This window comes from Cydia pomonella, chromosome 2 (genome assembly GCF_033807575.1).
Source record: "Cydia pomonella isolate Wapato2018A chromosome 2, ilCydPomo1, whole genome shotgun sequence".
NCBI classification, from domain to species: domain Eukaryota; kingdom Metazoa; phylum Arthropoda; class Insecta; order Lepidoptera; family Tortricidae; genus Cydia; species Cydia pomonella.
The window spans coordinates 12771783-12798435 of record NC_084704.1 but is presented as its reverse complement, the minus strand read 5'-3'; the positions used below and the strand labels follow the sequence as shown (position 1 = coordinate 12798435).

The 26653-nt window shown below is 38.0% G+C and overlaps 2 protein-coding genes and 1 long non-coding RNA gene across 6 annotated transcripts in view; 1 reads left to right on the top strand and 2 right to left on the bottom strand.

Annotated features, from left to right (window-relative positions):
• Nucleotides 1–14874, top strand: part of LOC133534414 (mucin-2) — a 76596-nt gene extending 61722 nt beyond the window's left edge. For 2 of the 4 annotated variants that reach the window (XM_061873511.1, XM_061873512.1), the window contains 5 exons: nt 448–520; nt 8365–8408; nt 8783–8951; nt 9889–10004; nt 10759–14874. In XM_061873511.1, the coding sequence (XP_061729495.1) occupies nt 448–520; nt 8365–8408; nt 8783–8951; nt 9889–10004; nt 10759–14364 (4008 nt within the window). In that variant the 3' untranslated portion in view covers nt 14365–14874. Of the gene's footprint in view, nt 1–447; nt 521–7781; nt 7799–7933; nt 8072–8364; nt 8409–8782; nt 8952–9888; nt 10005–10758 lie in introns of those variants that run through there. The other 2 variants (XM_061873514.1, XM_061873513.1) reach the window with 2 other exon arrangements.
• Nucleotides 2066–4866, bottom strand: LOC133534416 (uncharacterized). Its single transcript, XR_009802023.1, has 2 exons — nt 2381–4866; nt 2066–2350 (listed from the first exon to the last, which is right to left on the bottom strand). It is a non-coding gene; the product is annotated as an uncharacterized LOC133534416 (long non-coding RNA).
• A 344-nt stretch (nt 14875–15218) lies between the features above and the next one.
• Nucleotides 15219–25359, bottom strand: LOC133534415 (ribosome biogenesis protein NOP53). The gene is made up of 8 exons (XM_061873515.1): nt 25164–25359; nt 24580–24739; nt 23848–24061; nt 22980–23161; nt 21883–22002; nt 21148–21359; nt 19779–19975; nt 15219–15432 (listed from the first exon to the last, which is right to left on the bottom strand). The coding sequence occupies exons 1-8, from the start codon at nt 25283–25285 to the stop codon at nt 15266–15268; spliced, it is 1374 nt and encodes a 457-aa protein (XP_061729499.1). The 5' UTR covers nt 25286–25359; the 3' UTR covers nt 15219–15265.
• Between the last annotated feature and the right edge of the window lie 1294 nt (nt 25360–26653).

Sequence of the window (26653 nt, the reverse complement as noted above, 5' to 3'; positions counted from 1 at the left end):
CGCCGTATTCGTCTTTATATACAATGAGTCACTCGTTTTATCAAGGATATTGACAGCGGCGACAACAACGCCGCCGCAGTAATGGCGCAATATTAACCTAGAGCTGGTGAAATCCGAATGTCATCTTTACACGCACAATGCACGCACGCGACAAAATGTCTGTTGAATATATCGTCAGGTGACAAGCAAAACTCATTAATTACCACCACAAGTTCATAGCCATAATGAACCATAATATTCCTAAAATAAGGTTGATTTTTATTTAATTATTTATTAGTACTTAGTGAGTTTTGCTTGTCACCTGACGATATGTTATCTTCCATTAGGCGCCACTAAAGACCTCTTTCGTGGGCTCGTTACGAACTACCATATTACCTAATACCTGTATAATCCGTAATTCATCAGTAGATAAACAAAATAATGCTAAATAATGATTTATTGTTTCAGAATAATATGCGGCGGAGGTGGAACTGTTGCGAGATGACGCGAGCTGTGCTGATATTCACCTTGCTGGCTATTTGTAAGTGACCAACGTATTGCCTGGCCTATGAGCCTCTTTTGGCATTATCGTGCTGGAGAAAATACCATTGCGCCACCGATGGATAAATACATAGGTTTTATTCGTTTTTATATTTATTAGTAATTTCGGCTGTGCTGGGACAGAATCAAAGATAATATAACTTACATTTGTAACAGAAACAGAACTTTACTCTCGGCGATAAACGACGTAATTTCGATAATCTTACTCGTGCTGATGTTCTAAATAATCTGGGACCTAAAAAGTCAAAGCTCCAAAGACATCATGAACTCGCATTTCTTAACATAACAAAATTATAATATCGATAAGAAAGTTAGCCAACGCCAGTACAGTTGCAAAACTCGATCATTAGAGCCCGAGGATCAATGATCTTGGATCACAATAATTATGGATGCCGTCTCCGGACCGTCTTGCGCCAGAGGACCAATTCCACGCTTGCACATTGCCACGATGATCTTGTTTTGACATTCATATTTCACAAAAGTATACCTAGCAGGCAGGTGGCATGGCATCGCAAAAACTCCATGCCCAACAGCTTTGCAAGTTGATTACACATGCTAATGAAGAAAAAACTAATACTTACTCAGATTCGACTTGCCATTAGATTATACAAGATATACCCACGTCTTACCGTCCATCGCACCATCCATACCATATACCATACCTATACACATCTAATTTAAATAAATAGTTTGTAATTTTACGGATGTGGTTATGGTAATGGTAACGCACTTTTGCGTAACTGTAACTAAACTACTCCCGAAATGTCAGTCTTATTATTAGTGTAGGTATGCATCTAAAACTAAATTCGTATATAATGTGAATTACGTGTATGCAGACTATCTATTAACGAATAAAATATTTCTATTCATCTTCCTGAGAGGGTTTTACTACACGGTATTCGTTCATTCCAAAACTAACAGTTTTTAATAGTCGCGTCTTTCTCGCTTAAGGAAATTTTCATCATACATAAAATACTTGCAAAAAAAACCGGACATATGCGAGTTGGACTCGCCCGCCGAGGGTTTCATACAAATTTAACTTATTCTTTATTTTGTTTTTATTATTTTTAGTTTTTACAAATTTATAGTTTTGATATTTTTCCCTGTACCTACTTGTAGTGTACGACGATATTATACTTGCCAAATTTCATAGTTCCAGGTCAACGGGAAGCACCCTATATATTTTTCCCCCCTTTAAGAATATCAAAATAATCGTATTTTGCGGGATAAACGGCCGAATCTTTTCTTTTTTTTACGTTAACTTAAAAGCATGATTTTTTCACAGCTTCAAGAGACCTGTATCTTATGGTTTCAATTTCAACTTGATACCTCCACGCGTTCCCGAGATAAAGGGTCTTGATAGAGAGATAGACTGTTGGACGGACACGAAAGTGATTCTATAAGGGTTCTGTTTTTTTCCTTTTGAGGTACGGAACCCTAAAAAGTAAGAGTTTTGGTATAACTTGCATAGCGTACCTACGCTCATAAAATCGGTCATATCTTATTAATGACTGCTTCGAAGGCGTAACTGAACCGCAAACCGCAGCTTTATTCTCAAATATGTATCAGCATTATATTGATATCGAATTGCCCTTGCTGTTGATGCTTGCTTGCTTGTGAGCGCTCTTGCATCGCATTGATATGATTATTGAATTGGTATTCAATATTGCTCCTGAATACCGCAGACAGCATGAATACCCGTTACAATGCGTCTTCTATCATGTAACGTCATAATGTGACGAAACTGAATCAGTTATGGAGCGAGATGTATTGTGGTTTCCTTATTAAGTATTACTGTTTTCTATTTCACCTTACATCAATGTATTTCAATGTATTTCACAGTGTTAGCCGCGATTGAATTTCTGAAAGTGTTTATGCAAAAATTACTAGACGTGAATAATTTTATCGTACATTTTCATCGGATATACGGACCCAACCATAAGACGAAAACTGTACTGAATATCCCTAGGTTATCTTATTACTTTATTACCAAATTGGTTTTGCTTTTAAATATCTTGCTTAGCTAACACCCAAACCTTTCGTCAAACCGTCAACAATCTTGACATGTTGACAAATATGACAGCTCATTAAACTGCCTCTCGCGATCACGGGTCAAACGCTAAGCGAGTGTGACTAGTAAACCACAAACATTGGAATTGTTATTCAAATTGTTTCTGACTGCTTTTTTTAACTGTTGGACAGATTGTTGACAGGTGATTAATTATATGAAAAAAAAATATATGCATTTGCGGATTTTTTTATTTACGAGTGATATTTGCAAATTCAGTTACGATTATTATGTAAAATCGGGTACAATGCTATGAAGTAATAAATATAATTTGTCAATAGCTGCATTGTGTTCACTACGATTTAATAATGAGCTAGATAAAGACGCGTCAAATGTCTGGGTATCTATGGAGTCATCTCCAACGACATTAAGCATGTAACTCAATAGAGACATAAATGACACAATCCATGAACTATAAATCCAATGATCATAATTCATAAATGACATCGCATAATAATAAGATCGAAAGTTCAAATTCTTACATCTTTAAAATCCTTAGTCATTCGTTCTGCTAGTTATACTTACGGCTTCTGCTATCAGATTTAGTTATCTCATGAACGTTACTTTCACAATTACAACAGGTACCAAATAAATACTGCTTAGCAGGAACAATAATGTTCGATCAATATGTTGCCTCGCCGCATAATCGATGATAGGCCTCTGTGTAAACACCATCAAGATGATCTAAATCAAACAAAAGGCGATCACCACATAATATAATGCCAATAATGTATCAATAAGACAATGGCGTTTCATTATAAATCGTCAAAACTAATGAACGACTAGCAACTTTCGCCTTTGCCCTGTCCGAGAGACAATTAAATCATTCTTGTGTTCTGCAGAAGATTGGTACAAAGCTCGTATTTGATTCCATGTAATTTAATATTTATCCTACTTGGGAAGTTGCATTCAGCAACAAACAGTATATGATTTTTTTTATCTGATTATTAGTACGCTGTTCACCGCTCTCATACATTTGCACATTTGCTAGAGCAAGTACCTATTCGCCTGCCACCGCCTGTCCAGGGGGCCTAGCCAAGATGCCAATCAATTGCGCTACGACAACGAAACGCTTTGACTTTCTATCACTCTTACATATTAGTGCGATAGAGAGACAGATAGCGATTCGTTGTCGTAGCGCAAACGATTGGCATCTTGGTTAAGCACCAGGTGCGTAAGCTTAAGCAATATGTTTTCAATTCAATGATCATCAAAATAAAACATTCTACATAAACAACAAAATCATAAACCAGATCTCCGGTAGGTATTCATCTTTTAAGCCCTTAAGCCATTCATTTTATACTGTCTGGGACAGAACATTTAAATAAAGCAAGTTACAATTTCCCAATATTTGTACTTAATAAGTACTAAATGCTGTTTACAATAAAAATAACTGAATTATTTTTAAAAAAACTAGTTAATAAGTATTTTCATTTTTCGAACTAAATACATTTCTGCAGACTTTAATGTTATAATAAACATAGGGGTGTACAACTTAAAGCGATGATTTGAAAAAACTTTAACACTTGTATATAAATTACCAGATAAGACTCGCTGTACCGTACCTACGCTTGTTTTATCGTTGATGCCCATTATTTCACAGCCTTAGGCGCTTTGCGAGCCTTTACATTGTTTATTTATCTTACTTGAGGAGAATGTGCTAATAACAACCTAGTACTGCGGATTTAAATACCTATTGATATCGAAATTTCACACGTAATTATGGGTTTGTTTTCTTATATCTTATAGAACAATAGAGACTCAGTTTAAAAATATTAAAGCACTTAATTAGGCATAGCAATAAAATCGCGTAGTGATCGTAGCTATTAAACACTACGGCTACTATGTACTACTTACCTACTATTGTATGCACAGTATAAATAGCATAGAAAGTGTTGGTACTCGTAAATATCGGTTAAATTTAAGAAAATAGATTCGGTATATGGCGCCGAAACTTATTTAAATTTCTCTGTCCTTTTGGTTGGTAGTAGAATACATGTATATGCATGTTATCTGCTGACCTTTTTTATATTGAACTATTTTTTCAGACACATAATATACTAAGATTTGATCATCAAACTATTAGCTAAGCTGACTGTTAAATGGTTGAGCCTGTTTTTTTTTCAGACTGATATAGTATTTAACTCCTTATCGATCTATGAATCCGATGGGTCTGGGTTCCGTGGGAAAAAATGTGGCTCTGCCATTGGGTTGCTAAGCCATAAGCGAAGCTGCATTAACCGGCACAACCGAAGATAATGACGTTGCAACAATCATCCGACAAGGATGCTGTTGCCATTGATGAAGTATTTAAATATATTATATACTAACTTACTTGGCTGGCGCGATGACCCAAAATAAATCTTAGCCTCCAATATATCTTGGTCCTTGGTATATATTATATACAGTGTGTAAATCCAATACGAGCAATAAATCAAACCAGACAGAGTATATCCGGATCATTAATTAAGATTTTTTTTAGGTTACACTTAATTATGACCCCGTAATATATATTTTATAAATTTACCGAGAAATTACACTACGAGACTTATAGTTACTGCCAATAAGCGTTGATAGTTTCTTTAAAAAGCTCGTATCTTGTAACTTATGAATTGCTTTACATTGCAGGTCAAATTATTTTGTATGGGTAATGCTTTCATTGTATTTCCAAGCAAAATTTATCTCAATACGCTTCTTAGGTCCTATACTAACCACCGTTTAAATATTTGCCCATATTGAATTTACACTCTAAAATAATTTAAAACAGCAAAAAAATACACAATGTCGTATACAGGGATTCGGGAGCTTGGCAGGCACCTATTGTCTACAGAGGCGCGATTTAATCTAGAACATAAAATAATTACTTACCTAACGCATTAAACGACCTAATCATTTGTCTTAAATGACCACCACGCATCACAGATAGAGATATGTAGCCATTCGATATGCATAAATAATAATAGGTGTAGGCATGTAACCATTATCTATGATCGTATTTATATCATTAAGTCGGCTAGACGCAATAAATGATGCTTAAAAGATTCGTTTGACACTATACGTTCAATTTAGACAGCTGTGTGCCATTGTTGTCCTACAATCACCTTAGTCGCATTCAGATCGATCCTAACTTTCTCCTAACAAATACTAATCATGTTCACAGCTCAGAATGATCTATGTATAGCGGTGATTTTAATCGCCAAATAATGAACACACACAATAACCTGCCGCTTTCTAAGACTGCACTAACGTTTTTCAAGAAAGCCGGGGTCCTGACCTCCTCAATGTTATTGGATCATATCTGTTGACAAGTGCGTTTAGCCTACTCTTTTGTCAGCGAAATGATATTGATTTTCGATTGACGTTAGATCTATAAGGTCGTGGTAAAATAAATCATGCCTAGTTTACTATAAAGTGGGAGTATTTATTTGAAACATTAAATACATTTATTAACCACCTTCAAAAAAGAGGAAGTTATTAATTTTTTTTGTATGCTTGTTACCTAACTCAGAACTCCGTCAGGTGTGAACTGTACCCCTAGTGTAAATAAATTCGATTTCGAAACGTGACGTACGCGTTCGCGTTTAGTCTCATTTTGTATTGGATTTAGAAAGAGCGCGCCAAGCGGGACGTTTTGGAAACTCTAAATCCTATACAAAATGAGACTTAACGCAAACGCGTTCGTCACGTTATGATGTCGATCAAATTTACATTAGGGGTACTGATTTTGTTTATTTTGAACTGATTTAGTTCTGAATTAGGGATAGATGAGGAATTGAGGGAACTTCTCAAATCTTATAAGCATAATATAAATATACATATAGCGATTCCTGTATTTTCATCAAAAATCAAGCATTCCCTTCAAAGAAAAAATTAAATTATTTTCGATGAAAATATACTAATTTCTGTTTTTTACAAGTTGACCCACTAAACTATAAGAGTAAATGAAATAAATGCCATATACAATAGAAAAAATCCATGGCATTTGCATTCAAAAAAGTACCATGCTGTTGATGACCACCAGAACGGAACTCTTCAACGAAAGTATTTCACTTTTGACGACATGTGTTCTTTGTTTGAATTTTAACATGTTTGCCATATAGGTATATCATATTGGTTTTAGGTACTTACCTTTTTTGGCAACAAGTCCGCCTTGCACCTTAATTTGTACATATTGTGTGATATTAGATAAATTCCTCCCGCGAATATTATGACTGTTGAAAAAATTACCCGCCGAGGTTTTACATAAAATCTGGAGTATAGGTACCTATGTTTTTCAAGAAACTGACTTTAGTCAGACAATACATGTCACTCCTGAATCAAGTAAAAATTTCAAAGGGTCATGATTCATTAGGCTACATAAGGCGGGCTGTATACGTTTAGCACTATCGTAAAGCCTATTTTTATTACAAGTATTGCAATGCCACGAATACTGACTTAATATAATCCTGAATTGCAAGTTAAAGAATTAACCACTTTCAAGTTTTTCTTCTTGCACGATGCATTATGTTTAAATTACCTACTCAGTAAAAAAATCAAACAAAGACACTAAAAATAACTCTGAAAAATTAGTACATTACCTACTTATTCTTGTCCGCAAATAAATGTCATTGCCACGTCCGGAAAGGCGCCTGCACCGCGCTCGCGGCTGCGGCTGCCGTGCACGACGGCGACAATGGGCCGCAATTAGTCGCGGATAAACTTTGACGCACGACCGTATATACGCACGCGACAAAGCTACAACCTCACACACTTCCTATTGTCGTAAAGAGTATCCCATCAAAAAATTAGTGATTATTTGTATGAAAATTAAATGTTTATGTTGTGCTGGTGGCCTAGCGGTAAGAGCGTGCGACGAATTTTTGGAAACGCTCGTATTACGTTCTATATTAACTAAAAGTTGCCCTAAAATTCAACTTTTATTCCAAAAACGGTTTTAAATATGTTAAATTAACAAAATATATTTTGACAGATGCTTTCGCGCCCAAAACGCTGTTTGAAAATTGTGTCACGTCACAGTTTACGGTTTGACACATAACTACATAGGTACGCACGTAGAAGATACGAATTGTCAACTGACATTTGTAATTTGTTGTTTATCGCCTAACTGTCAACAGTGTCAATCCGAGAGTTGTGACGTCATCAGAATCTTCAATGAAGTTTCGAGTTTGATCACGTGACGTGTGCCAAAAGGTATTTTAAATTCAATATTTACAAAATTATGGTCATTACAGGGCCGCTAAAAGTAGTTTAACATGTTCTTATAATCCAAAAGAATTTATTGGGATACAATTCTGCCCTAAAATTTGTAGATGGAAACAACCCTATTAACGTCTCCGCAAGGACACCGGTTATGTAAAGTGATATGTATTTCAACCAGCAGTCGTGAGTTAAAAGTGTAAAAAAGTACCTGTTTGTGTCATCCTGAACGCTACACATGTAATATCGTGACTGCACTTTCGCCAGGTCCGTCACGCCTGCTTCTTTGTTCTTCTTGTCTATCTGTTAATGTTGTCAATGACTTAGAGTAATTTATTAGGACATTGTCTACATATCTCGACTTGGTTTAGGTTTTGAGTGAGTCATGGCCGGTTGAATGGTTATAGATGTGCTGGATATATTTGAGGCGTGAGCGTATAGTAATCATGTAACTTTTTAGGGTTCCGTAGTCAACTAGGAACCCTTACAGTTTCGCCATGTTCATCTGTCTGTCCGTCCGAAAGAAAACTTACTAAACGTGCTTATATTTTATTTTTCAGCCGTCAGCAGTTGCGATGGGGCACGACGAGCGCAACGGAGAAAGGTACGCCAATCTATTACAATACAACACATTAAGTACTTGTACCTATGCGCAAATATTAAGACTAAGAATTCTGTTTCGTTCTGTACCTAAGGAGTATCGTTTCATTCAGTAAAATTGTATTTTTCCTTCGCTGCACTGGAGAAGAACGGGAACATGAGTCCGTCTTTCCGCTTGTTGCACTCTGTCGCACCTACCGTAAATTGCCTTTGCATGCAGCGAAAAAAAATCCTTCACACATCTGAAATTCAAAGTTCAAGGCCACAAGGGGGCAAGCGTGCACCGTGGAAATGAAATAAACCCACACATACAGGAGTCAAAGGCTAGTTGTAGACCATTCTTCCACATAAATTGATGATAATTACGATGATTTTCAGGATACGGCCCGAGCTGAGCTACCATCAGCGGCTCCAAGCGCCGAAACCCTGACAGCTCTCGCACAAGCGATGGGCGCTGCTGGATTTGAGCATCGCGAAGGTCGGACCTTGGTCAAGCGGCTCATCCCAGCTGACTCGCAACCTGATTTGGATTTGGTGGAACATCAAGGTATGTTTTCACTACACACCTAACGAGTTTCAGAGCTGTTTCTCAACGATTTTTTTTTCACCTGAAACCCTACGTAGGAGAAAATACTATATCCAGGCTTAACCAACGCCACCATCTGCTGGGGTAAAATGATAAGATCCCTAAACGTCCAGCAGCGGGCCCCTATTATAGTTTGATGACCATTACTGACTTATTGCAATAGTTTGGCGCATTTATTGTAATGTGTAACTATGTAATTGTTTTACATGAATAAATGAATTAATAATAATAGTACGTGGAACTAATAGCTATCGTTTACAATTAATTATTTTAAATACTTATTCGAATTACATGTTTTTTCATACATATATTTATTTACAATAACAATATACATAATGGATATATACAGATGATTGGCCCTTGAGACATTGTACCAAGGATGCTGGCGGCATTTCCTTGTAGTATCGCAATACTGATACGTTGTGCGAGGAAGCCGCCAGCTCTTCGGTCACCAGTTACGTCAACCAGACGTTTCGCGATTTCTCCAAAAAACTTGTGCGCGCTGGGACCCCATGGACCTAGAATTTCAACACCAAATGGTACAAAACGGTACTCTCTTCCTAGGCTCTTATATTTATTACATTTCAAAATTTCGGCGCTTTCCGCCGCTGCGCCCGCTTTTACATTAGTCCGTTGGAGGTGGGATGGTGCCAGTGTGTCTACGCAGGTAGCATCCCACAGCAACATCCGTACCAAGCTCCAAGGAACCAAGAACACCCCATCAGGCCTCTTGCCATCATCCCTGATAATGCCAGTCGGCTCAAGAAGAGCAGGCACATTGATGGTGGCACTTTTTTTTAGTTTATAAAAGTGTGTAAAGTTAACGATGAGATCTTTATACCCCGTTTTAGCTTCTACCTAACTACCTAATTCTCTAAAAAAATATGTATACTTACAGGAGTAATCGGCAAGGCGGGCGTTGACTTTCCAGCATACCCGAGCATCCCGAACACCGGCTTCAACTGTAAGAACGTGCCGACTGGCTACTACGCCGACCTGGAGACCGACTGCCAGGTAAACATTCAATCAGTGTTCACGCTTTCCTAGTCCTATCAAAAACTGAGAGACGAATTAAAGCGATACGCACCGAAAATCATATTTTTATCACGTAGGAAAGCCCTCACCAACTCCATGAGAAGTTATGATCGTGAGCTTCAAATAAAAACTGGCCAAGAGCATGTCGGGACATGCTCATGTAGGGTTCCGTAGAGTTACCTGTCCGTCAACATAAGCTGCCTTTAATGGGGGCTATTAGTGGGTATCCTATACATAGCTAGCAAAAGGGAGTACCTTTGTGGCACTTATACTTTTAGCAAAAACGTCTTAACCGATCATGTTCGTAAAGTTTAATTTGGAAGTCTTTATTAAGCTTTACTTTCTTTTTTCCAATTTTTGGGACCCATGGTCTAAAAGTTAGAGAAGCACATTTTTTTTCTTTCAGAGCGGTGATTTCCCAAAATATTATGTTTATCAAAAAATGCTTCTTGTAGACCCATATTCGTTTTGAAAGACCTATACAACGACACCGGTCGTGTAGGGGATTTACCCTAAAACAACATTTTTTCTAGTTTTTATTTTACGACTTTGTCGGCGTAACTGATTTATATACCCATGCCAAATTTCAGCTTTCTAGCACTAACCAACGATCACGGAGCAAAGCCTCGGATGGTCAGACGGACTAACAGACGAACATGACAAAACTAACCCTAACAGAAACTTCTGAACTACCTCTACTATTCATCTTCACGTTTATTATTTCTTCTTACAGGTATTCCACATCTGCGACACGTCCCGCAAGATATCCTTCCTCTGCCCGAACGGCACCATCTTTAGCCAGTCGCACCTCATCTGTGACTGGTGGTTCAAGGTGGACTGCGCGTCCGCGCCCGCGCTCTATGAGTCCAGCGCCGAGTACTACTCCAATGAGCAAAAGAAATCTCAAAAGATAACCCAAAGTCTTAGCAAGAATATTGACCTCCAGCAAATTGCTGACAACAGCGCTAGAGCGGAATCTAGGAGGTCGTCGGTGAACGTCCCTAGTACAACGGAGAGACTGCTAAGACACAGGCAGAGATTACAAACTGAGGCACCTAAAGCAACCGCAAGGAGCTTCCATGCTTTCTTCGCTGAAGTGAACCCAACGTCGAAGACTGAAACCACGACAAATATCGACAAAAGAAGGAGAAATCTCGTGCAGTTGATAGCCAATAACTTTGGTAACGCGCCTGCGAGGACAACCCTGCCTACTTACACGGAATCATCGACTTATAGAACCGATAAGGCCGCAGGAGACTACAATAGCCTCAAGGAGATGCAAGTCGCAGCAGAGACGGCTTCGTTCACTAACAACAAAAACAGACAATATTTACAAGATGCATACAATAAGAACTACCGCCCATATCCAGTTTATACGCCAAATCTTCCCAACCACCAACCGCTCAAACTTAGCAAACCTAAAAGCAATCCCACTTTGACTACGTTGTACGATTTCAGAGATAAAACTTTAAACCATCAGGCTGCTAAAGAAGTCACTATTACTACAAAACGACCAACTCTCTTACCCTACACGAAGAGTTATTCTACTACATTCAATGATAGACGCGAACCTTACACTAGACCTGGAATATCTTCTCTAAAGGAATATCTTGAAAAGGAAAGAAATAAGACTTTAGCGACCAGTACTACGGAAAAGGTTGCTCAAGTTACAGACAGAATCGATCAGTTTACTCCAAATGTAGAAAACACAGTGTCCATAGGAACTAAAAATAATTTCGAATCCGTAACCAAAATCCCACAAACAACAAGCAATCAGTACTATGGCGAGACCGCCAGCGACAGGATCTCGACTGTTAATTTCAACCAGATAACTACGGAACCGTCATATCAAGAGCGAAGGGAAAGATTACTGAAGAAACTGAATTTAGAAACATTCCAGCCAACTGAACCAACCGTTCCAACTACGCTCACTGAGAAATATTACGGCGATCTCCCAAATAGACCAGGTCTTCTCGTCCCACCGTCTTTAACTCCAAAAACTTTACATACTCTGGCGATCTACTACGCAACGGCCTTAGATAACCTGTCCACGACTGCATCTCCGGAAGAGGCTAGCGAAGCCAGCACACCGACATTTGATGACTATGGCGCCATGGAGGACGCTTTACCAGCTCTATTCAGCCAGCACACTATTAATAAATACAGCAAACTTTTTGGCCACGGTACAGAAACATCGGAATTATTGGAAGAAATTAAACTAGATCCCAATGGTACGTACAATGAATTGGCCGATGATCTGGCTATGCAGCAAAGTCAAAATCCTCTCTCTACCTCGCCTCAAATTAGGGAATTAGCACAAGTATTCACACATGCATTATCAGCTTATTTGCAAGACCCAGTTCAATTTAGAAAAGTGCTCTCGGATATTCGTCCAACCCACCCATCTTTCGGTGACATGCTTTTAACGACTGAAGAATCTTACAACACTGAGCCAACCACTACAGTTAACGAAGATGATGATGAGATATTAGGATTTTCCGATGACAATAAAATTAGATCGCCATTTGTATCTCTACGAGACGGCAAAGCTCTGAACATTGCCACAGATTATCCGACGGTATCCGACGACGCAGTGACCACACCCAGCACAATTAATACTGAATTTATATCGACGACCGTGCAACCAACGACACCTAGAAATCCATTCAGATGTTGCGGAAGAATTTCGGCGTCTTACACTACTGCCTCTACGCCGATTGCTCGTAACACCACTCCCTTCTCATTTACTAATACGATTGCATCTAACGTAAACACTTTGGCAAACAACAGCACTGATTATACAGTAACCACAACAGAAGATAACTACTTGGGACAAAGATATGGTGGATTCCAAAACAACTCTAACAATTCTCCTTATGGTAAAGAGGTCTTACAAACTAATGCGAAACCTTTGACTGAGTACGTTGAAGTGACAAATTTACCTTCTGCTTGGGGGGTCGACATTTCTGATGCAACCATTGCACCAATCACCGATTCGGACAATAATTTCGAAAGCAAAAAGATTAGGACAACCACAGGTATTCCTGAAACTACACCGGTGTACTTCACTGAAGCCGATAGTAGCATTGAATTAGAAAACGAAGAAGAATTACAAAGAGCTCACAGCCAATCATTTGTAACACCACAAAATAACTTGCGTCAAGGTAAACAAATCAACTTAGAGGAATCTAAAACAACTGTTAAGAAACCTTCCGAAGAATTGGAAGCACCCACAGTGTCTGACATATCAACGACAGTACGAACTACAGCTCAACCCAGCACCACGGTAAAAGAAGAAGTTTATACAGTTACGCCAACTTCTGACATATTCACTTCCCCACAGAGCGACAAAACATCTGATTTCAACTGGCCCACTACTTTCGAGTATTGGCAAAGCACTGTTATAGACCCGATAACTTTAAATGATGGTCTGAGTCCTTCGGCTCAAGAACAAGGAGTATCACAATTGGCAAGACAAACAAACGCTTGGGCTCAAAACACTCTAACGACGCCAGCAACTGACACGAAAACAAGCGAACAAGCGGTCTCTTCGTCAGTCTTTTACGAATATACTACACCAAGAAATGTTAAAGAAGAAAGAGCAGGAAAATTGATTAAAAACCCTACTTCTACAGAACCTGCACAAGATATAACCACTATTGCTGATACTGTAGTAGAGAAAGCTAAGGAAATCATGGGTGGAATGAACGCTACAACAACGGAAAAACTCATGAACGTGATGAAAAAAACTAAGTCAAAAACAGTGAGAAGACTAATCCTTTTATTGGTGCAAACTTGTGATGATGACCATAATACAACGGCGGAAGCTTCTAAGAAAGCGCTACTCGAAGCTCTAATGGCGGTATCACAGAAAGATATGGACGAAATTACGAAGGAAGAAAGCGCGGAGGACCTTTCTACGACAGTCGCTGATATTGAAGTGAAAAATTATAAGAGGAGCGATAAAGTAGCCGCCCTGGAAGAAATAAGGCCCAAACAATTCGAAAGACGAGGAAAAAGCATAAATTTCGATCCGTCCGCCATCAACTCGTTATCAAGCCCATCTACGACGACTACAGAGAATATAAAGACGACAACCGAGTTTTACACAGAAACCACACAAGCTCCTAGAACGACTACAACCAGTCGGAGAGGTGTCAAGAAGTTCTTAGTAAGAACAACCCCAGTCGAACAAAAGACTACCAAGTCTCCGGTAGTTGACAACCCCATCGCGGAGGCTAGGGTTGCTCCTCCCAATGATGAACCCAAAACACCCGCTGACACAAGAGCGTTGGAACTATTACGATCGCTTTACACGATCGCCGCTAGATGGGGTTGATTCAACCTATTTAAGTTAATGAATGACTTCAAAATATTTGGGGATGGCTATGAGTTTTCCTTACAAAACAATTGGTGTACAGTCTGAATTTTGTATATTATCAATGTTATCATCCCTAAAATATAGTTGTAAAATATTGTGATTTTGTAGATAGAACGTTCAGGCTCAAATTTTGTTAAATCATCTATTTCAATGATAATGGTCTAATATCGAAATTATTGTTGAAAATGGTGATTGGTACGTTGCCTTAGCATATAACTAGTTAACTTATTGCGTTGTGTTACTAAACAATGGTTTATAGACTTTATTTTTATTCAGATATACTGCCTGGGTTTTCCCCATATTTGGGAGAACAACCTGACGACCTACTGAGTTACCTATTTTAGCCTAATTAAGCTATTGTTACATTGCCAACTTTATTTTACTGTAAAATACCCTTAAGTAGATTATTTTTAGTTGTAAAATGTGTTAAGGATTTTTTAGTAAATTTGATATAAAAATAATAAAACTTTTTCTGATTTTCATTTTGACAACCTTCTTCAGCATAGTTCCCGACAACTATGAAGACATTACAGTACATGTCATGTCATAATCTAATTATCGCTTATATAATTCAAAATTGTATGTGTCATGATAGACATCTTAGCTAGAGGGGAGTTACACTCAATAACCCTTAGTTTCAAATCAAATTATAATTTATGGTCACCGTGACACTGCAATGAAATTTAACTTGTCCAAGTAAATTCTAAATATAAAGTGAAAATAGCCTATTTTCAAACCAGCGTAGGCAATTTAAACCATTAAAAAAAGTAAGGAAACAAAAAAAAATGTTGATTAGAACATAATAAAAAATATTGTATTGTTTTTATCTTTTATTTACATTTCCCGCTTTTACAAACGCTTACTTAATATTTTTCTTATTAATATACTTCTGTATCTCCTGGTCGGTGACCTTGTGTCCAGGCTTGAAGTAGCTCTTGACCTTGCGTTTCTTCTTCATCATCAGTTTGGTGGCGGCTAGCGCACCACGATGCTGTAGGGATTCGAAACGGTCGCGGAGAAGGTTCGCTGGAATAGAGATTGTTACTTTAGAACTAAGGTGCAAATTCGCTTAACCCTTTATAAGGCATAAGGGTGTATGCAAAATTGAACCCTATCACTGTTGAAATAAAGTTCAAAATCAGGTGGGAAATATATTCCCTTTGCCTTAGAAAGACTTAAAATCAATCAGTTAAATAAACTAATTAGTCGACACAATTATGACGCCATAAGTCAGTCAGCAGAGGCATGCGTAAGAAATAAATTAATTATACCGGTGGTTCCTAGTAGTAGCTACTAGGCTGCTCCTAACAGTTTGCGGCCATTGTAATGGGTTTCGGAGTAAAGAAGTCCTGAGGTAGCTTTTGTGATGGCTTACTTCTGTTCAACGCTAGTACAGCTAACTCTTCGGCCCCGGGTATATCCTTAAACTACGTCCAAAAGAGAGGTATGGGCACTGTGAATGTCATCTTGCGTTGTGTGGTAGGGCACAGCACAGCGGATGTCATTTCAGAGCCCAACTGGGGAAGTACCTCCACCCTACAGAAAACAGCAGCCAAATAACACTAGACCCTACTCATACTCGTAGTGTTGTGTTCCTCATGGTGAGTAAGGTTGCCAGAGCTCAACTAGAGTGCGGAGTGTTAGGGTCGGCAACGCGCATGTAACGACTCTGGAGTTGCAGGCGTCCATGGGCGACGGAGACTGCTTACCATCAGACGGGCCGTTGGCTTGTTTGCACCCGTTAGTATTTAAAAAAAAAACTCGGCACGCTTCATGCTCTTCAATGCTCATCTGAGTAAGTAGTCTATTTCTCACTGATTTAGATGCTTTGTACTTAGGTGCTATTAGGGGCCAATCTCGTGAGGTTCCCGCTCAGGTTAGCAACGTCAACGAATTATAAACTGAAAGAGATATCATACACTAAAGAAAAATTTACCAAGTCCACCGGTGGCCGAGGCGGGAATCAAACCCGCATCGAAAGCTGAAGCTTACGCGGTTTTTTCTTTAGTGTGATATCTACAGGGTGTCCCAAAAAGGACACGCCATAGCGACACTGGAGGTAGACCAGCCTGAGAGGGTTCCAATCAACCTAACATGACCCTAGTAAAAGTTGCACCGTTTTCAAGTTATTGGCAATTTAACGTTTTTCGTGAATTTTGACCGTTTTCAGCATTGTTAGGCTCAGTGTGCACTTATAAAGCCCTTAAAATAAGTTTTTTTTATGTGTACGGCACCATGAATAGTTAATTAGGATAATAAAAGAGATATTTCATCGATAACCTACGTGAAATGTAAAAAAACAAGGGCTTGATCTAAAGTTTTATTCGCAGCGAAACATCAATTTCAACTTTGACCACCTGCCGTGAAAAAAAACTACTTAAAAGGTAACAAAAAAATAACGCTATAATATTAAGCATTTTATGCAGATTCTAAAATGGTATAAAACATGCACATTTCTGCTATAAAATAATGAGTTATTATCATCTTTCGAATGCCTCATAAAGCTAAGTTGGACTAGGGAATCTGCAATCCAATGACGCGTAATTCATCTTGGACTTGGGCTTTGAGTGCAAGTTCTCAAATGGTTAAAAGAGTGAGACAACATGAGATGCACTCGCTCTATCTCGCTCTTTTTATCTCAACTTTGTCACACGGTCAACTGCTACCTGGGATTTTCGTAGGGCTTATCTCTTTGAAGACAGAAGTGTAAGCTTTTGTTTGTACAATTGTGTCATCCATATCTAATAAGCATTCCGGAATGCGTAAGCTGTTATGATATCATTGCTACTAAGTAAGGATATCATGAAGTAAGAATGGTTCGAAAAAAATGTAATACAGATTGAAGTTTCATTGATTTATTTATTTTTTACAACAGGTGCTCAAATTGTTTTCCACCGACTCGTATGCACGCTTGGCAGCGTCTTCTGAAATTTCTTGTTAATTTCCTTAAGTTAATTTCGGATATGTCTCGTGCTGCCTGAAATACACGTCGCCGTAGTTCGTCTTGGGACCTTATTGGCTCGGAGTAGACCTTGTCTTTTAAGCATCCCCAATAAAAAAAATCCAATGGATTTAGGTCCGGCGAACGCGGTGGCCATAATACTGGTCCTAATCGGCCGATCCATCTTCTTGGGAATGTCTGCGAGAGATGGTCGCGAACATCGCGAGCGAAATGTGCTAGGCAGCCATCTTGCTGGTACCACATCCTCTGTTTCAGTGCGAGCGGTGTGTCTTCAAGTAAAACTGGCAGATCGTTTTGCAAGAACTGCAGGTAATTTCTCCCATTTAAAATAGCTGGCAACTCGACCGGTCCTATTATTTGGCCATTAAATATTCCCGTCCACAAATTAATTTTAAATTGATGTTGGGACCGGTCTTCTCTCCCTTCGTGTGGGTTTTCAATTTGCCAGCTATGAATATTGTGGAGATTGAGATACCCATCTCTTCTACACGTGGATTCGTCGCTCCACATCACTTCATTAAAAAAGTTTTCATTTTCTTCCAGTTTTTGAAGCATTTGTCGGCAAAATTCAACGCGGGGTGCGTAATCCGTCGGAAGAAGTGTTTGCAGGCGTTGAATATGATACGCATGATATTTATGACGTTTTAAAATTCTCTGCGCTGAGGATTTATTTACGCCGATACGACGTTCAATATTTCTTAGAGAAATTTCTGGCTCTCTTTGTACCATATTTAAAACCACGTCGTCGTCAATAGTCCGGGGCCTTCCTTCAGCGTAAGCCTGTCCTGGCCTTCTGCCATTTCGATATGCATTCACAACTCTTAAAATGATTTCATGATTCGTGGCATGCCGATTGGCATACCTTTGATTGTACAATCTTGCAGCTGATCTGGCGTTGTATGAGACAATTCCTCTGTTAGAGACACGCCTAGTTTCTCCATAGATCATGTGCATGTCACTGTACTCACGATCGGTGTAGTTGTGATCTGCCATTGTGATGGAGAGGTTCCAAAAAGCAATAATCAGTGTCCGTGAGCGGTGCCAAGTTGTCGTTTCAGTCCCACAAACATACCAAGTCAAAAAGAAATCAGAGTCCAGATGAAAGCCAAGTAGATTTGTTTAGGACCACGAATACACAGCAGCAAAGATAACACAACAATTGCACGAAACACACGGTAACGAACTAATCAGGATTAGGATTCCTAAATACTTACTAGAGATAAGGATGACTAGTGGCTATCCCTCCTCCTTCTGTTTTTAAAGAGATAATCCGTAGGATAATCCCAGGTAGCAGTTGACCGTGTGACAAAGTTGAGATAAAAAGAGCGAGATAGAGCGAGTGCATTTCATGTTGTCTCACTCTCTTAACCATTTGAGAACTTGCACTCAAAGCCAATAAGAATCCAAGATGAATTAGGTACGCGTAATTGGAGGCAGCTCGAAACATATCCAAAAAGGATTGCAGATTCCCTAGGCCAACTTAGCTTTATGAGGCATTCGAAAGATGATAATAACTCATTATTTTATGGCAGAAATGTGCATGTTTTATACCATTTTAGAATCTGCATAAAATGCTTAATATTATAGCGTTATTTTTTTGTTACCTTTTAAGTAGTTTTTTTTCACGGCAGGTGGTCAAAGTTGAAATTGATGTTTCGCTGCGAATAAAACTTTAGATCAAGCCCTTGTTTTTTTACATTTCACGTAGGTTATCGATGAAATATCTCTTTTATTATCCTAATTAACTATTCATGGTGCCGTACACATAAAAAAAAACTTATTTTAAGGGCTTTATAAGTGCACACTGAGCCTAACAATGCTGAAAACGGTCAAAATTCACGAAAAACGTTAAATTGCAAATAACTTGAAAACGGTGCAACTTTTACTAGGGTCATGTTAGGTTGGTTGGAACCCTCTCAGGCTGGTCTACCTCCAGTGTCGCTATGGCGTGTCCTTTTTGGGACACCCTGTATAGTATTTCAGTTTTTAATTTATATAATTATAGTAGTGTGACTACTTAGAAACAAATTAAAAACTATTTCATAAAATAATTTGATTTCTTCCCTATACTCTGGATCTTTAGGTATTTAAATAAAAGTAAACAAACAATTTGTACATATTCGGTAGTTATTATATTTATTGGTTAACCAACCAAATACAAAACCGCCTGGATCTGTCACTGAACGACCTGACTTTAAACCTACATTATTTGATCATGTAATGTTTTCATTTACCCTCAACTGGCTTAAGGAGCCATTTGAGGGTAGATTTTGTTTACCTTTTTTTTAAATACCTAAAGATACAGAGTATAGTTGGAAAGTCAACGAAGTCTGGTTGAGTTCAGCGTTTCTGAAGCCTCAGCGTTTTGTTTCCTACCACTGCTCTTTGTCTATAAAGTCTTGGTACTTACTGCTAGGAGCCAATCTGGTGAGATTCCCGCTCAGGTCAGCAGGGTCAATGAAGTCGGGTTCCTTTTGTGGTGGCTTGTTCTTATTCAATGCCGGCGGGGCCGTTTCCGCTTTCTCCGCGCGTTTCGTAGAGCGCAGTTCTCGCAACTTCTCCTGTTTCTGCTCTTTTGTGTTTATGGAGGACTGAAGCTTGCGTAATCTGTCGAAAAAACATGTAAAAGTCTCAGAACAACCTTAATTACGGTTTCACACTTCGCCATATTTACCCAAATGTGTATTTGGATAGTATCCCATTTCTTTTTACTTTTATTAAACTTGCGACGTGCGATGCAAAAGCCTAACAAGACACGCTTGGAGTCAGAGATAGTGGCGTTACAAACAGCTTACATAATTATGGAAATAGTGTATAGTGGTTTGTCCCATAAAAAAATATATATTATAGTGAAACATCGAATTTTTTATTATTATTTTTTGTATGAAAGTAATCATTACTGCAATGTTCTGCCGTCAGAGAGCAGCACTAGCACCTTTCATACGTAGGTCACTAGATAAGTTTTGCGATAGACAAATATGAAACAATGAGGTGGCCTATCACATATATTTATTAAAACTATATTTCCATAGACAATGTTTGGGCGGAAAACATCTACTTTATTTTAAGATTTAAACTTTCAAAACGTCGGCGTGGGCTAAGGGCGATTTACGCATATTTTATACAACATTTTAATTTTATACAAAGTTGAGATTTTTTAATTTGTAAATTTAAAAAGAAAGTAAACGTTTTTTTCTAATCATTGTCCAAGGAAATGTAGTTTTAAAAAGTTTATGTGATACGCCAACTATTTGTTTCATATTTGTCTATTGCAAAACTTATCTAGTGACATATGTAAAACAGAGAGTAACTTATACATACTGTTTTTTGATAAGTTTTCACAGATAATAAAATATGACATTGACGCATCACGGCTCTTTGTTACAATTTAGTTATCTGCCTCTTCATCGCTCGAATATGCAAGAGTGATAGAGAGGTTAGATAACGAAATTTCGATTTTCTTGTGTCGCGGTAGACCCTCAGATTGTGATGGATTGTGGCAGTGGCGCCCCCTACGCAGAATTTCGCACAATATTCCCTATGGGTATATGTATATCGCAAGTATATTATTTGAGTACGACAGTTTTAGTTGAATATAGGATTGTGGCTTCCACTATTTACTTATTTAAACTTTATTGCACAGTAAAAGTTATACAAACGCGAACTTAATGCCAGAAAACATTGTCTACCAGTTAACCCTTGGGCCGAACAGAGATCAAAGAGTAATAGGAGCGGATAACTACTATGGATATATAAATCAATGGTTGCGTTGCACTCACTTGTAAAGGTCAGTGATCTTCTTCTTATCAATCTTCTCCCTCTTGAGGCGCTCCTTCTCGAGGAGCCTCTCTTTCTGCTTCCTCCTGGCCTTGTGGTCCTTCTTCTTGTTCTGCACGGGCGGGTTGACGGCGCGGTACTCGGAGTCAGAGCCGCTGTCGTCTGCTGGGTTGTGGGGCTGCTCATTTAGGTTCATCTCTTCGCGCCATTGGTTCTAGACGTACGGAAAGTTTAGATCCCTGCTCATACATAATAAACAGCTATCAGGGTGTAACCTCCTGAGACCCAGAACCAATAACTTGTTTTTTGAATTTGGAACTCTTAGTTACATAATAAATATTCAAAATAGATTTTGGAATATGTACAATAATTTGTACCTAGGGTCTTAGGAGGGTCAGAGAGTATTAACTCTGAGCTTATGTACGCAATATTATTTGATATTTAGTTACCAATTGATCTTCGGTGAAAAACCACTACCAAATCGGAATAATCCTGTTTAGGCCTAGGCACTTGGTGTTGATGAAACTAGGCTCTTTCGTGAAAGCCAGCCTAAATTTAAGGAATTAGGGTTCCAAAGCGGACCCCAAGCTCTTTAAGGATGAATTAAGCAAGCTTAGTCCGTCCAGTTGTTAAGGCATGAATTATAAGCGAGCATAAGAACACGTCACGTGACTTATGTGTTAGAGAGAGCATTCTGTACATAGTACTATTTTCTAGCAGTCATTCAAGAAGTTTACCTCCTTCTCCTGCACAGTGACCTTGCTGAACATGCCAGTGGTGACACGCTGCAAGTGCTCCCCACGCTTAATGATCTTCTCTTCATGCTGCACCACCTGCTGCAGCAACTCTTGGTGCTCCTGCAAATGTTCATGTACAGTTAGCTCTATTTTTAGTGGCAAAGCATTGTGTTTGCCGATCCTAATAGATTTAATCACTTGAGTCGTAAACCAGTATAAATGTGTCTATGTACATATACATGAAAATGTATAAATACAAATTATAATAGTTTATTAGAATTTAACACTACGAACAAGCCCCTCGGCTACCTAGTCAATAAAATATTAAATATTGAAGATTATAACTAAATTTAAGGAATGTATATATGTTTATTTAAAAGTTCAGCCCTATTTAGTAGGCGGGTCCACACAGAGCGAGCGAGCGAGCACGTACGTGCGAGGCAATTTCCTCTCGCACAAACCGGTTAGTGTAGACGTGCCTCGGCCGAGGCGGCGCGTGCGTTTTCCTCGCCCAAGCGCGCCGCCTCGGCCAAGTTTACACTGGCTGGTTTGTGCGTGAGGAAATTACCTCGCGCGTATGCTCGCTCTGTGTGGACCCGGCTAGTAACCAAAACTACACAAACAAAATGAAGATAAAATTAATTAAGTTTAAGAAATTGTAATATTGATGATTTGATTTTTTTTTAGTTATGGCATCAAGATACTGATTAGGAAATTAGTGGTTTTAGAAGCTGTGTCGATTTTTTCACGCAACTCAAAAGATGCAAAGCTCGAGCCTTCGCATAGCCAGCTACACGTTCGTGGAACCGTAAATCATCTGTCTAAATGCATTCGCTTATCTGTTCTCCAAATTAATACCTGTCAGACCCTCATATACATGCAAACCTTTACACAATTTACGGATTTTCATATGAACATCAGTAATATTAGTTTACTAATTTTATCAAAATTTATATTGGTATTTCAAATAACTGATAACTGATATCTAGGGTAAAATTAAATAAAAAAATGTTTCTAAGATTTGTCAACTGTTTTACCTACTATATTACACTACCTAATGCTATTTCATATGACAATGATACAAAATTGAACCATACCTTGAATGAAGGATTATAACTGACTCCAGGATGAGGTAGCTCAATAGCCTTCCTGGTAACAACAGTTTTAGCCAATGGAGGCTTAGGTCGCAGCCTGCGGTCCGGCAGGACATTGTGAAGCTGAGCCTCTGTTGACACAAAGTCATCCACAAGAGTTGACGGAATGCCTTTAGCTTCTGGTACTGCAAAAGAGAGTTAGAATTTTAAATTGAAAATGTCATAATTCTATTCAAAGCTAAGAATTGTGACTGTTTTGTGACTAATAAATATTATATTTCTGTCATTAAAAAATTTAATTATAACAAAAAGGTGGCTGGATTGTGTGAGAGATAACATGGAACAAACACAAAAGAATGGTGAGATTATGGGCAAGAGAGAAGTATGGAAGAAAAAGACATACTGTGCCAACCCCAAATGTATGGGATCCTTATCCCAAGTGAATGATAATGATGATGATGATTTAATTACAATTCAATTTAAGTATTTAATAAGGATAATATTTGATATTCGAATTATTACCATGTTAACATGTCAATAATATTAATTGGTCAACCATACAAAACCATCTACTAGTTTTAGTTATGTAAGGTCAATCCTTTTATTAGAAGACTAAAACAAGATTTTTATAATACCATTAATAATAGTTACTTAAGATCACCCAGGGCAATTGCAACCATGGGGCAATGCAACTATTTACTCTAAAAATAAAAGAAGTAATGAGCTAGCCTCTTGTATTCTTCAGATACTTTCTTCAGTCACTATAATTCTCATTATTACTCACTACTTAAGAGTGCATTTGCCCCATAGTTGCAACTGTCCCATAGTTGCAATTGCACTGGCTGACCTTATACATATTCAATCCACTCACAGTCCTGGCCCCAGAGATCCAAGCCAAAGTTCTGCCGGGTCCTTTTCATTTTTCTTTTCTGATTTAATGCCATCTTTCTATTCTTTTTTGCCAGTTCTGCCTTCTTTTCGTAAATCCCTTTCTCAATGAGCCTTTTCTCTTTGAGTTTACTAAGAGCTGTTGGCTTTGTACCCGTTGGATTAACATGATTACGCTTGGCATTGGGATCTTGAACCTGAAATATATTAAAGTTTGGATTTATATCTTTTTCCTAATATGATAATGAAGATGACTTCACACTGTTTTGAAATACCTAGAGGTCACTTTTAAGTCTTAACAGATTCACTACCAAGAACATGTATGTGTGTTCATTTTGTACTAGAAACAGAGCTTCCAGCACCGAACATGTTAAGGAATAGGTGGCATCTGTACTTGCTGTGACCATCTGATTACAGCAGCTTTGTTAGCATGTGATTTGATGACAGATTTTTGATTACTTCATTTTTACACTCTATTGTCACCAAAATAAACTATCAGATGTATATATCTGTATCATTTAGATTATGAGTAGCAAGTGGCTTATAGTGGTCTTACAAGAGAATTTCTTCCAGACAACCTTGGGTTAGCTGGTAATGTATGTATGCTTATAAACTTGCTTGCTTTTTTCGTAACAGTTTTCAACCTACAATGGCTCTACCTCTACCATTACCATATACATACCATTTTTAAATGTTATTTTATGAGGGTATTTACCTTTGAAGAGGGTAAAAGGACTTCATAACACTTTGGAGTCTCTGCAAGCTTAGCTCTTTTCTTTGCTTTAGCTGTGAGGGGCCTCTCTTCCTTTACTTTTACTTCATCTCCTGCAGTGTCCACTACAAACAACTCTGCATCAGGCTTATTTTCAAATATACTGAAAGGTAATAATAAAACTTATTTTTTTATATATTTAGCCTGTTGATTGTGTACACAAACGAAGAAATTACATGGATCAGTCTCGAAAATCTGCTTGAAGCTTCTTAACCTCACCAAAGATTGGGAGGGATATATTATTCCTACTGGGTTAAATACCAACATTGAGTTGGGAAGGCAGGAGAATATAACCGGGTTTAATGTTGTTTACCTAAGTGAAATGCTTTGGTATGCCCATCATGGTTATTTTTATTTAAAAAAATGATCGTAGTAATTGACAGTAAGCTATTTGAAGATTGCCCAGAAATCATAATCATCGAAATTTTATATTTATAGGTGTTGCATACTTTTCGGGAGAGTCCTAATGTAGTATTAACCAATATTTATTTTAACAGCATGCTGTAAACACGTAAACATAACCTCACCCTAATCTCTCCTCCAGTCGTTGGTCTTCCAGAAAGGCCTCGACGTCAGTAATATCACAGTGCTTCCGCCACGCTTTCTTGTTCTTTTTGGACACATGCTTCTTTTTCTTAACAACAGACATTATTGTTTATTTAAATTAATACTACAATCATGTGATACGCGAATAAGTTCGCGTTTTGAAGTGACCAAAGAGCATATAATCACTACGTTTTAAGAGACGGGACTTCCTTACTAGCGAGTGGAATCCCTTTGTTTCGCAAATCATTACCAAAATGTACGACAAAGAACTGTCAAAGAACCATAGTACCAACATAAGCAATTTAAATAGTGTAGTACGCTACACGCTTGCGTTTCTTATCGATATCGATAAAATGGGGAGGGTTGAAATATAGACTATTGTCTACAAATTTTGTACTCGAAATCAAGTTAGGATCGAGTCCACATTTAAGTTGTATGTTATATAGTGGATAGTTCTATGAGTGGACTAATACGTGGTCGAGCTTAATGTGGACTCGATTTTTTTTAGAACACCTTGTTGTTCTTCACCATTAGGAAGGATCAAAGTAGCACTTTTTTTCCCTACTAGGAGGGATGACTTTTTTCCTCTTTTTGCATACTTCTTAGGTTACATTATTTAATTTAATTACCATTAATTAAATTTATTTATTTATTTATTTGTACCATAATAATTTCCTTATAGGTGATGTGAAAAGCAGTATGTAAATTTATCACGCGGTAGCAAAAATATTTCCACCTTAGAGTGGTATTCCAGCTATCCAATTTCTTGGTCCAATGTCATTGCGTCTCACTCTGTCATTAATCAAAATGTGAGACGCAATACACATTGGACAAAGAAATTGCATAGGTGGAATACCACCCATAGGCGTTAACACTTGAATCCCTCACTACGCTAGGATTCTATTTTAGAATACCTCGTTACACTCAGATTGTAATTATAAAATCCTTCACTATTTTTTTTCTTAATTTTTTTTTATTAAAAGTACTATTTTCAAAATGATCTGCAGATACATGTTTCAATAAATGTAACTTTTCTATGGGAAGATGTATCAGGTCTTCGTTCCCAACAAATTTAACCCACTGCCTGCATCTGAAAACATACAGCCTTGGTTATGTACAGTTTATATTCCAAGTGTTTGCTAATGAGATGATCAACTGATTATTTAGCGCTAATATGCATCTATAAATCAAATCAAAAATGTTAAATAATGACCATTAATGCATAGATGATAGATAATTTTCCACTGAAAATCTTCGACGAATTAATTTTGTGTCATATTGCATGCAAGTTCTCAGGAAATTTCACATATTTTATTTAATTACTTACACTGATATACAAATAAACATACAATTATCGATAGTTTTAGTACAACCCTAGTTCACAACTAAAAATAATATAAAATATCGAATTTTCGATGTGTTTAAAGCCTGCTGCACCAAAATAAGGTCAAAAGTATCTAAAGCAATACGT

Excerpts from the sequence above, each read along its gene's own strand:
- LOC133534415 (XM_061873515.1), bottom strand. The coding sequence starts at position 25,285 with ATGTCTGTTGTTAAGAAAAAGAAGCATGTGTCCAAAAAGAACAAGAAA. Across the intron at positions 24,062-24,579 it reads TCCTTTTACCCTCTTCAAAG|GTTCAAGATCCCAATGCCAA; the intron begins GTAAATACCCTC and ends AATATATTTCAG. Across the intron at positions 22,003-22,979 it reads GTTATAATCCTTCATTCAAG|GAGCACCAAGAGTTGCTGCA; the intron begins GTATGGTTCAAT and ends GAACATTTGCAG.